Source organism: Pinus tabuliformis, chromosome 1_2, assembly GCF_031772625.1.
Source record: "Pinus tabuliformis cultivar Carrire ecotype Pingquan chromosome 1_2, CPIR1, whole genome shotgun sequence".
Lineage (NCBI taxonomy): Eukaryota > Viridiplantae > Streptophyta > Pinopsida > Pinales > Pinaceae > Pinus > Pinus tabuliformis.
Genome location: NC_142298.1, coordinates 137,493,548 through 137,505,938, shown reverse-complemented (window position 1 = coordinate 137,505,938; position 12,391 = coordinate 137,493,548). Strand labels below are relative to the sequence as shown.

Genomic DNA, 12,391 nt, shown 5'->3' with positions numbered 1-12,391 from the left:
CATATTCTAGGTAGATGCTGCATCAAATAAGCTTATTTTTTATAAGTTTCCAAAGAAAAAAAATCGTATATTTTGAATTAATTATTTTTAAATGGAAAGGTTATTTGTATTATATAATTTGATGTATGTTTTTCAGTAAGTATATCAAGCATTACAGATTTACTCGTCATCAAAATTTATAATTGTTAAACACAATTTACGACATAGTGTTATTAGAGATTTTTTAAATAGGTTTTATAAGAAATTAGGGAATTATAGCAAGTTTTATTTGATTATTAATTTTTATATCAATTATCAAATTAATATCAATTATCTTCGATTTATATTCTTTTTAAGGTCATTAATTTTAATTCAATTATCTTCAATTTACATTTTTCTTTAGCATATTTATCTAATTCTATATATAAAATATGAAATTATAATTTAAATGAGTTATCTTCAAAAATTTCCATATTCCTTTCCTAATGTTTTCCATAAATTTCTCTTTACAAGAAAATAATATTTGTCTGGATGATACAAGATTAAGGAAAAATTTCCCTTCATCATAACTATATCCACTTGAAAGACTGGATATTCTTTGGCTACAAAAAAAAATCCCTCCTATAAACCATATATCATCATAACTATATCCACTTGAAAGACTGGATATTCTTTGGCTACAAAAAAATCCCTCCTATAAACCATATATCTTTAAAACCATATATCTTTAAACCATATATCTTTACTTATTTATCATAAAACTTACATGATTATTTGAATATCTCAGCGCCGAACTTACATGGCATTAGCATGTGGCGTAGCGGAGCTCTCGCTGAAATGTTTGAATGGCTGTGGTTGGTAGACAAATTGGAACAACGATCTTTTCCATTCCGCTACTTGTGCTTCGTACACGAATGGAAACAGATATTCCAGGCACCGCACCCAATCCAACGCCTCCATACACTGCTTTTCCCCACCCAAAATCTACTCCTGCAAAATCAATTTTGGTGTTATCAGAGATGGTGAAAGAGCCGACCAAAGTAGGTGGAATACGCCCTTTCACTTCCAGCATGTCGATTTGGGCCCTGATGTAGTCATCGTCAACAATTTTTTTGGCATCATTAATTAATTTGACAGCAAAAGAGAGTGGCCTTTCCAATAAATCCCCTGTTCTTGCCACAGCAAAGGAGGCAGTGACTGCGTTGCCATAGTACCCACGGGAAAGGGATGGTTGAATCCTCGATCTGATATCTACTGCAAAGGACAACCTCGCTTCCTGGTCGGCGGGGATATCGAGAACCTTGCTTCTGGAGCGCCACAACCAAGCTGATAATACTTCAAACGTCGAACACTTCCCTCCCACTTGCCTTTTCAGAGCTGCAATTTCCTCTGACCCAAACAAAACTGATACAGTCTGCATTTCTTCTTCGACATATTGTTGCAGTGTGTATTCATCATCATGGTGGGCATGCTTCACTGCATGAGCACTCGTTCGCGGTCGGAGGATTTCCCTGTTCCAGAGAGGCGGAATTGAAGGCGGAGACGCCCCTCTCGCCATTTCAGCGACAGCTTGCAAGAACTGGAGGAGTCCTGTGGCATCGGTCATGCAGTGGTTGGACCGCACAGCGAATATGAACCCTCCGCATACCAAACGCGTCACCTGAAAGTGTATATCATGGAGATTGATTTTATCCATGTGTGAGATTGGTAATCGGATCTCAGAAATGGCAAAAACATTAAATAAATAAACAACACAACACAAAAATTGGGAGGCATGGAACAGTGTTTGAATTCTAGATTTTGGAAGTATTTTCAAATTTAATAGAATGAAGTGTAATGGTTTGAATTCACTTTATTCATCGAATGAAAATAAAAATAAAAGAAAAAAGTCGATTGCAGATACCAAAAAAAATTCAACGCTGCTATATAAAATGATATCAGGCATAAAAAAGAAACATACCTGAATGATAAGAAGGGGAGAATTAATAAGCGTTTCAGATCCGGAAGGTTGATAGAGCAATTCATCCAGATAGGGAAAAGGCGGACAGATAAGGTCTCCAAAGTCTTTCAAAGAAAGATGAGGAGCATCTGCTTCTACAAATAATACTCCTTCGCCACTGCACTCCACTTGGAGCTTGCCATTGTCTGCGTCCCTCAGTCTTCCCGCAAAAGGGTAGTAATGCACCAAGGCCTTGCTCAGAGCTTCTCTAATAGTCTTCACTGGATCTTCAGTTTTCTTAGAGGGATTATAACGATAAAATTGGATGACAGGAATATGGATTCTGAATGTACTTTGATCGTCAAGGTTGGAAAGGTACAGGAACCGATCCGTATTAGGAGGTAGTAAGGCAGGTCTCACGAGAATCTCTGGCTGCCGGGTGATACCCATGTTCATCCCCACAGCAGTAGGGGAAACGTGAGAGAGAACGGGCGCCATGACGGCTGCTGACTGTCTGAAAACCCTGTATCTAAAAAGAATACCCATAACTTTCACAAAAATATTATTGAAATTTACTTGCTGCTGGGGGAAGACAGTGCCGGTGAAGCGATCCAAAACTAATGCTAACTGCTGACAAACAAGATTTTGAGAGCAGGTTACCAGTAAAGCTTTGCATGGTTGGACTCTTTATGAATGCGGAAGGATTGATGTCAACTGCTGTAGAACTTAATAATAAAGTTCTATATTTATTGGGGTAGTGAAGAACCTACACAAGTCAAACGTGAGTTGGTTTTGGCAGGTGAAGACTTTACATCCACGATAGATTGAGCAATGGGCCGAACATGAATATTATTTATGATGTGACATACGTTCAAGGATCCAAAATTTTAAAATGACGTCACATGCTACATGATTATTCAGAGCAATTTTAATGAATAGTAAAGTATTAATTTTAAATGGGAAGGTATATGTTCATTCCATTGTAGGAATGAGAAAGAAATCTACATCTTAAATACAATATTAATTTTTAAAGGTTAAAATCTGAACAACAATTTGAAATGGGATATGATTGATGTTTTATATATTTGAAATGAAGTGATATGATACATAGTAGGGATAACAACATAGTTATTATTAATCTTAAATGAAAGGTATAAGAATAAATTAAACATACATTTTATAGTATATATTTTCAATAAAATATGTTTTAGTTATTTAAGAGGTTTAAGTTTATTTAACAATTTAAAATAATATGATGAATGATTTAAAAATTAAATTAAAAAATATGTTAGGTAATTAATAACAATAAAATTAATTCAAGTTGGTTTGTGTGGGGTTTAGTTCTTACTAGGTTTTATGTTCAAATCTCATGGGGAGGGGTTGAGGATGAGAGCTACCTTTAGGGGGATTAAACTATCCCAAAGGACATCTAACCTCAACCAAGCTTCACACAATTTTAGTAATAGCATCTCACTCATGAGCAGATCCTTCTTCCATCCTACATTGTAGTTAGCCTTGACCTAAGCTCAGTCTAATTCATGTATATATATATATATATATATATAGCGGGGGTGAACCTTGTGGCAGCAACAGTGGAAGAGGGGGGTGAGGCAAGTTACCACCTCCCAACACCTACAATACACATGGAGGGGTGCCTACCTACCCCCCTTGTGTGACATTAATCATCCGAGCTGAGTTGATGGCTCACAACTGGCTAATCGACAAGATGAAGTATGGTGGAAGTGTCAGGTGGAGTTAGCGAGGGTTCATTCGCACCTGGAATTGAAGGAGGAAATTCTCACTCAGGGAATTGAAAGCCTAGATTTGTGCAAATACTCTAATTTAGAATGGGAAAGTGAGTGTGTTTCTAGAGATTAGGTGCCCAACATTGCACACACCAAGGGTCCAAGAAACTAATACATATAAGAAATTCAACTTTATTGACACACTAAGATCCTCATAGGGAAAGTGATGCAGGACAAATCAACTGGTTAAAAGAATTCAACCAACACCTTGAGGGAGATTCAAAAGTACATGTGTCACATCTCAGTGGCAAGAAATCACGCAACTCAATTGGCTTGACCAACAATACGATACACGTAGAGGTCTCCAACTCGTTCACCTAGTTCGATGCATTCAAATGATTTACTCTCTTAGTCTTATTTAAGTCATTTTTTCCAATATGTGATGGTGTGATAGCTTGCTATCTAGTTTATCGTTTTATAGTCTAAGTGTAGATGAAAACCTTTTTGAATGTATATCTAGTGTTTTGGATTGGTATAATACATTTTGGACTCTTTCTATATCACCTAGTGGTCATACTGATTTCCTGTCATGGAAGTATGCCCTAGGAAGGATCACTATGTCTTGTAAATATTTGTGATATATTAATAAAAGGATGTTACTAATGAAAAAGAAGAAGATATTATTAAATTTAATTTGAAAGGTATATATTCATTTAACTTTTTAGAATGAAATCATATTCATTTGAATTTTTGGAATATATTCCCCAAGGTGGGCGCCCTAATGTAGACCCCCCACCTTGCAATGATTTAATGAAAATTCATGATTGGGTGGAAATCAACATGTCTTCCAGTTGCCACAACTTTTCTCAACATGTCATCTCTCCAATTATTATTCCAACAATTTCATAACCTCATCAAGATGACACGTACCAGAAAGACTTAACCTCAAGAAATGTCACCTCTTGACGAGTTTTGATCACTTTGTTACATCATTTCGGAAAGATAATATGCCATCATAATTAGATTGTCCATCTTCAATCCTTCAAGAACATGATTACCAACAAAATCTCTCATAATCATAACCTCGATACCATGCACAATCTTTGCAATAGATCTGCTTAGGCGAGGATCTTTTTAAATCACGTCTCGTGCAATCTAATGATGGAACAAATACCTATTCTTGATCCTAGAAAAATTCTTCCTATTGAGGTGCCCTCACCCCCTTATTAGGACCATGCAACACAACTCCTACACTTAATCCATTCCAACTAGGGAATTCCTTTAGATACTATCAATGCTACGAGAAATACCAATTTGGATCATTCGTCTCTCCACTACACGCGCCTCCAACATCGGGATAAGATCATTCGCATTGGAATTCAACACCTTTGGCTTCAAATTATTGCTAATTGGACCACTCTTTAGATACTTTGGTATGTGGATTGCCACTACAACAACCAACCAACCTATTTCGATACGGAATTATCATATTCTTTCAGCTCTCCCAATCCTTCTAACTCAACTCCCTTTTTCTGATCACACTCTTCTAAAGCCCTTTTTCCTCGAGTTCATTTTTCTCTCCCTATCACTAAATTATCCTCTTTCTAGACCTCTGCCTCAATTTCCTCGCCCCAGGCAATATTTTATCAACATTATGACCCATAAAAATCCCTCAAATTCTCGCAGTGGTAGGTGTATTGGCCACCGCTCCATCCCCTCTCCCTCGCCTAACAATCCTCCCCCTTTCACTCAACAAAGAGCCCATAATCAGGCTAGGTATTCCCAATCTCACTATGAGCCAGTCCTTCCAAAAATGGTCTGTTATGAAGCTCTGTTTGGCAAGATTGCAAGTAAACTTCTAATCAACATGTGTAAGCTAAAACTCAACAATGGATTTCAAACAAAGGCACTTCCACTCATGCCAGGTATGCCAGTTACATGTAGGAAATCAATGTCTACGAACACACCAATATTGTTCTTGGGAACATACTAGTATATTACCACACAGACCAACAAAAGAACATTCACAAGCTTATTGAATTTAAAGGCAGGCTAAAAGTTATGGATCAAAAGCCTGATGTGCTGCTCAAGATGTGCAATCATAACTTTTTTTTCATGGAATGCAACGAGGAACAAGCAAGAAGGATCTGGCTAATGATCAACATGTCTCCTTATAACCTCTTTAGCGAATTTTCCATGTATCTTCTCCATCATTCCATTTTAAGTGTGAGTCTATTTAGTCCTCCTATCCTATGTTCTTTTTGTTTAACTCATGTTCTCATCAAGCGAAATCATCACAGCCTAAAGATCTTAATGTTAAATATTTGGTCTGGCCTTCCTCAAAGTCAACTAGAGCAAGGAAGCTTCATAATGTATGTAATTTTTTTATAATGGTAATACAAAGTGTCTAACAAAAAGAAAAAAAAAAAAACTTTTTGGAAGATATATATTCATTAAATGTTTTTTAATGTCGAAAAAATAAAAATAAATTATATTTTAAATATAATTTTATTAATAATATTTTGATTATTTTATCAATTTTGTTATGTCTTTAAATATATTTTTAAATTATATATTTATTCTTTTAATAATAATAATAAAGTTATAATTTAGTTTATTTTTATAATTTTGTTAGATGTATCATAAAGTAAGTGTTTTTATGGTTATCCATTCAATTTATATGGCTATGCTAGTTAAGTATGAGAGAGAGATTTGCCAATGATATTTCTTTTTCGTTGCTAATATTTTTTAAGATGTTACATGACCACTCCATATTAGAAATCAGTTATTGATGTTTACACTAATAGGCATGTCTATTTTAGAAGAGGGATTCCAAAATTTTATTTTAATTGTCAATGATTATTAGGTGGATGGTAAGTTGATTAATTTAATGTGCCATATGAAAATAAGTTTATATATATATGATAGTTAAGTTTGTCTATTTTGGAAGAAGGCCTCCAAAATTTTAATTTAATTATCAATAATTATTAGGTGGATGGTAAATTGATTAATTTAAAGAAAATGTCACATGCAAATGTGCCATATGAAAATGAGTTATGGTTTTTTGGGCATATGGTATTAGTAAGCCATAGTATTTTCCCTTTGATTGTAATAAACCCTGTAATAGGTTAAGAATATCCATGGTGAACAATATTGTTACATTTTTCAAATGTATATATCTTTAACTCATATATTAATACTTTTTTAAATTAATAATAATAATAGTAATATCATGAGGGAGTGAGAAGATAGAGGGACTATGTTATGAAACCAGCTCACAAAAAGATAGAAAAGAGAGATCAACGCCTTCAAAATAAGCCTCCTCGAGGGGGCAACCTCCTTTACATTACATAAATGAACAATTCTTGGATGATACAAATGACAAGACCTCCTTTCTATATATAGGAGTCTAAGGGTCATAATATAATCAGAGCCGACATAATAATAATAATGTAAGGGCACAATAATAATAATAGCGGGCTTCTATGGGGCACAATAATAACAATATGAGGACTACATGGGCACAACAATATAATAAAGGGGTTGTACTAATAACAATAAGGGGTTACACTAGTTGTATAGGGACCTAACATGCCCCTCTCCTTCAAAAAGTGTTGTCCTCAACGCTTGAGTAGTTCTTGATGCTTCTGTATAAAATTCTTGTCCTCCCATGTGGAATCTTTAGTGGGTAATTTATTCCACTTGGTGAGATACTTTGAAATTGACCGATTTCGTAGCTGTCGGGTTCTTGTTTCTGTGACTGATCTAGGTTCCAATATGATTTTTCCTTCCTCGTCAAGTTCTGGCAATATTGTTTGAACTGAGATCTTCTGCAACTTTTGAATGAGTGACCACACTTCTTCATCCTTCTTCCATTCATCCCTTGCTTTGTTTATCCAATCTGGTTGGATAATAGAAATAGCACAAAACAATGCTTCCACATCCTCATCCTTTCTTGAGAGTGCATCTGCAACAACATTTTTCTTCCCTTTTTTGTAGATGATTTCAAAGTCATAACCCAACATATTTGTGGCCCATTTTTTCTGTTCTTCTAAAGATAATCTTTGTTCTAGAAAGTATTTAAGACTATCATGATTCATTTTTACCTTGAAGTGTCTTCCCATTGGTTAAGGTCGCCATTTCTTAAGTGCATGTAGTATTGCCAACATTTCCTTCTCATAAATAGCTTGCTTGAGATGTAGCCATTAAAATACCCAATCACCTACATCAAAACTTCTTTCATTGCGATGTTGATCTGCCTATTGTTTCATTCGATTCTGCACCAAAGTGGTGTTATCCTTTAAAAGTTGAAGAACTTGTTGTTGATGCTCAATGTGATCTTTCACTGCTTGAATCTTTTTCTTCTTGATATGTCCTTCTATCTTGAGAGTTTGAGGAGTGGTAATTTCTTCCAGTGCATTAAAAGATATGGTCAGATTCATTTCTTGATGTTTGATGTGATCTTTCACTTCTTGAACATTTTTATTCTTGATATGTCCTTCTATCTTGATAGTTTGAGGACCGGTAATTCTAGCCAATGCATTACAAGATATGGTCAGACTCATTTCTTCTTTCTAGATGTGATTTGTCACTTCTTGAACCTTTTTCTTCTTGATATGTCCTCCTATCTTGAGAGTTTGAGGAGTGGTAATTCTTGCCAATGCTTTACAAGATATGGTTAGATTCATTTCTTCTTTCTCAATGTGATCTTTCACTTCTTGAACCTTTTTCTTCTAGATATGTCCTTCTATCTTGAGAGTTTGAGGAGTGGTAATTCTTTCCAATTCTTTACAAGATATGGTCAGATTCATTTCTCCTTTCTCTGGGGTTGGTTCCTGGTGTATATCATCTTCTTTTGATGTTTCTTGATCCTTTTCTTCCTCCTCTTCATAATCTATGTAAAATAATTTATTCTTAGCACACTTATGACCTTTAGTGTATTTGCTATCACAATTGTAACAAAACCCTTTTTGTCTTTTTTCATCTAATTGTTGTGGTGTAAACCTTGTAGGTTGTGGAAGGCTAGGACAAAAAACACTGCCATAATTATAGTCGTAAGTGGTGGGATTCTTTGTTTCCATAATTTCGCCTTCAGTTTTTCTTGCCAACCTAAATGCCTTCTCCAATGAATTAGGTTCCCAAAGACGAACCTCATGTTGAATGTTATCCTTTAAAGTCCATATGAAGACATCAATCCTTTGATTCTCTGGAATATCATTTACCCTTATATTCAATTTTTGAAAGTCCTCAATGTGCTTTGCCATTGAGACCTTTTGTTTGAGATTTATCAATTGGCTAAAGAAGGTTTTTCTCTTTGTATCCTCATAATGTGCTATCATTTCCCCCGTGAAAATTAACCACGTGACAAGTGCTTTACGAGAACAAAGCCCTTCATGCCATAAAAATTGATTTGGTTCTAAATATAAATATGCAATACGTGCCTTTTGTAGCAGTTGCATCTCATGTAGATCAAAATATTTCTCCATCTGTAGTATCCAATTTACCAGATCCTTGCCATCAAACTTCCTCATATCGCCTTTTCTTGATTTTAGGAGCTCGATCTTGAAACAACTATAACTCTGTCTTTCATATCTCCAAGGTCTAAAATTGTGATCTGCATTAGCCCTCTACGTCCTCTCTCCAATGCCACCAGTCTGATCGAAATTGAATTCTCCAAGAAAAAGTTATGCCCAATCTCCCAAGGTGACCTGCTTATATACTTTTTTAGTAGAGTGAACTCGTATGAAGTGCCACATGTTACTGTTTTGACCTTAGGACATGTAACCAATACACAGAATACCATAGTCCGTCCTCTTTCTACAAATTCTTACAAAATTTCAATTTGATCCTCAGAGAGAAATTTATGACGATTTTCCCAAGGTCACCTGTTTGGGATGTAATTCAGGAGCCTGCAGAAACCCTAAATGTCTTGGACTGTATCTCCAAAATTATAGAGGAACAAGATCTGAAATTTGGGCCCGAGATTTACCATGTTTAAGGCCCAATTGGATTTTAATTTCGTAGTTTGAAACTTCGTATAAAAACAATTATAGCGAAAATTCCAGTGACCTGTTTGCGATGGAATTCTGGAGCTTGCCCAAACCCTAACTTCCTCATATCAAATATCCGACAATATAGCGAAACAATATCTGAAATTCGGACTCGAGGTTCAGAGTGATTTCGTCTCAAATGATTTTTTTTAGCTTCTGAAATGCCGAAGAAACAAAGTTATAGCGAAAATACAACAATGACCTGTTTGGAGCAGCGAAACCCTAGAAACCAAATCTCTGATACCAAATGTTATGAAACCAACTCACAAAAAGATAGAAAAGAGAGATCAACACCTTCAATATAAGCCTCTTCAAGGGGGAAACCTCCTTTACATTACATAAATGAACAATTCTTGGATGATACAAATGACAAGACTTCCTTTCTATATATAGGAGTCTAAGGGGTCATAATATAATCAGAGCCGACATAACAATAGTAATGTAAGGGCACAATAATAACAATAGTGTGCTTCTATGGGGCACAATAATAACAATATGAGGACTACATGGGTACAAAAATATAATAAGGGGGTTGTACTAATAACAATAATGGGTTACACTAGTAGTATAGGGACCTAACAGACTAGAGAGGAGGTGAGGGTTTGGAGGCATATGGTAGCAAATGAGATTTCGAGGTTTTAGGTGGTGAGTAGTTTTAGAGGTTGTTAGAAGGCTTGAGATAATAGGGAGGTAATGAGAGAATGCAACTCACAACAAGCACAATCAATTCATGAGGTTTAAACTGTGGGTAGAAGGTTTTTACCAAGGGCCTAGGGTTTTAATATGGAGAAAGGAGGAGGTTTTGGTCACACCTATGGCAGTTTCCCCCTATCGTGGGAGTCAAAGACAACTCAATAGGTCCAAGGAGTTGATAAGGACTCGATTAAAACCTTCCTGGTGGCTATTTTGGGGTTTTTTGTACCTCAAAGATGTTTCAAGGAGCCAGATTAGCTTGGACCTAGCCATGGGGGTCAATTTGATTTAGATCGGGGGTTTTTGTTGAGGTTTGGAACTGTGTCAGAGGCAAGGGTTTCTTTCAATGGAATATCCAATGGGAAGAGTCTAGATCTCCCTACGATGACATCAATAAAGGGAGAGAGCATTCCCTCGACTTGGCTTCCTTTAAACATAATCAATCATCACCTGGGTGGATGCAGGGATGGAGGATTTGTGAAAACCTTGATAGAGGGTTCCATTGACAAGCCTTTGAAGGTAGGTGAGAGAAGTGGGGTCGATACTACACAACCCTTCTCGACAACTAAAAAGGGGAAGAAGATTTTGACAAATGGTGTGATTAGGGTTTCCTTGGAGAAACGGTCGACAGAGGAGGGGAGTGAAGAAGCAAAATGGGGTGATAAGATATAGGAGGAAAGGGATACATATACTAGTTCATGAACATAGAAAAAAGGGCAACAAGGAGGAGGTCAGAGGAAGAGGAAAATAAATTTAAAACAAGTCAAGGGAAATAGTAAAGAAACTGGTTCTAGGATAATATGTGCAGGGGGAGGAAACCCTGGCCATGATAGGGATAGAAATTGTAGGGAAGGCTAGGGTTCATTACTTTGAGATTGGAATGCTGAAGCAATGGGTAACTTCAAAATGGGGGAATACTCCAATGAGGGTGATAGAGGTGGTAAAGCTAGCACAAGGCTCATTCATGATGTAGTTTGAGAATGATAAAGTGGCTTCATGGGTTCTTAACATGAATTGGAGCATTGATTGGACTCAAGTAGTGCTCAAGAGATGGTCCATCCTTTTTTATGCCATTAGGGAGAAGTTGGAGAAGGTACTAGTCTTGGTACACTTACCAGGGCTCCCAACCCATTTCTAGACTCTGGGTGTATTTAAAGCTATTGGGAACATGTTGGGGGATTTCTTGGAGGTAGACATGTTGTTTAAGGAAACAAAAATTCAAACAATGGTGAGAATTCTAGTCTTCTTAAATCTGAAAGGTGGGATTTTCGAAGACCTGCAGATCTGTCACTGGGGTTTTTCTTATCAATTGTATCTAGGTTATGAAGAGATGACCTTCCGTTGTAAGATATGCCACAAAAAAGGGCATGTTATCAGGGATTTTTCTCTCTCGTATAATGGTAAGATAAGCACAAAAGCGAGAAGGGATGAGGAAAATTTGGGGTCACTTGAGACAAAGATGGACACTCAGCCAAATCCATCTTCTCTAGCTACACAAGATGATTTGGATCAACCCTCAAAGGCTAGGGATCAGATGGATAAAGAACCAATGATCAGTATGGAGGTTATGAAGGAACCAAAGAAGAAAAATGACGGGGAAGCTTCGACAAGTGTGGACGCAACACCTCGAAGTCGATAATCCAAAAAGTCGATAATCTTTTAATTTAATAATTATAGTCCTCATTCCAAAAGTCGATAATCCTAGATCCTTTGAGGACTTCAGGCCTATTTCATTATGTAACTATATTTACAATATTATTGCCAAGATCACAGCAACTGAATCAGGCCGATCTTGTCAGATAAGGTCTCTAAGGAACAATTCTGTTTTTTGGAAGGGAGACAAATTCATGAAGCCATTGGGGTGATTCAAGAGGGGTTACATAGTATCAAGGTAAAAAAATTAAAAGGGCCAGTAATCAATATATATCTCTCCAAAGCATATGATAAGGTCAATTGGACCTTCATATGTTTAATTTTAACTCATT

The 12,391-nt window shown here is 36.3% G+C and overlaps 1 protein-coding gene across 1 annotated transcript; it reads right to left on the bottom strand.

Annotated features, from left to right (window-relative positions):
* Nucleotides 1-591: 591 nt before the first annotated feature.
* On the bottom strand, nucleotides 592-2,562 carry LOC149204901 (benzyl alcohol O-benzoyltransferase-like). The gene is made up of 2 exons (XM_089393384.1): nucleotides 1,940-2,562; nucleotides 592-1,639 (listed from the first exon to the last, which is right to left on the bottom strand). The coding sequence occupies exons 1-2, from the start codon at nucleotides 2,462-2,464 to the stop codon at nucleotides 785-787; spliced, it is 1,380 nt and encodes a 459-aa protein (XP_089249510.1). The 5' UTR covers nucleotides 2,465-2,562; the 3' UTR covers nucleotides 592-784.
* Between the last annotated feature and the right edge of the window lie 9,829 nt (nucleotides 2,563-12,391).

What these genes read in the sequence shown, in the direction of transcription:
- LOC149204901 (XM_089393384.1), bottom strand. Translation starts at nt 2,464, where the DNA reads ATGGGTATTCTTTTTAGATACAGGGTTTTCAGACAGTCAGCAGCCGTC. An exon ending in CTCCCCTTCTTATCATTCAG is followed by an intron (nt 1,640 to 1,939) that starts GTATGTTTCTTT and finishes ATACACTTTCAG; the next exon opens with GTGACGCGTTTGGTATGCGG.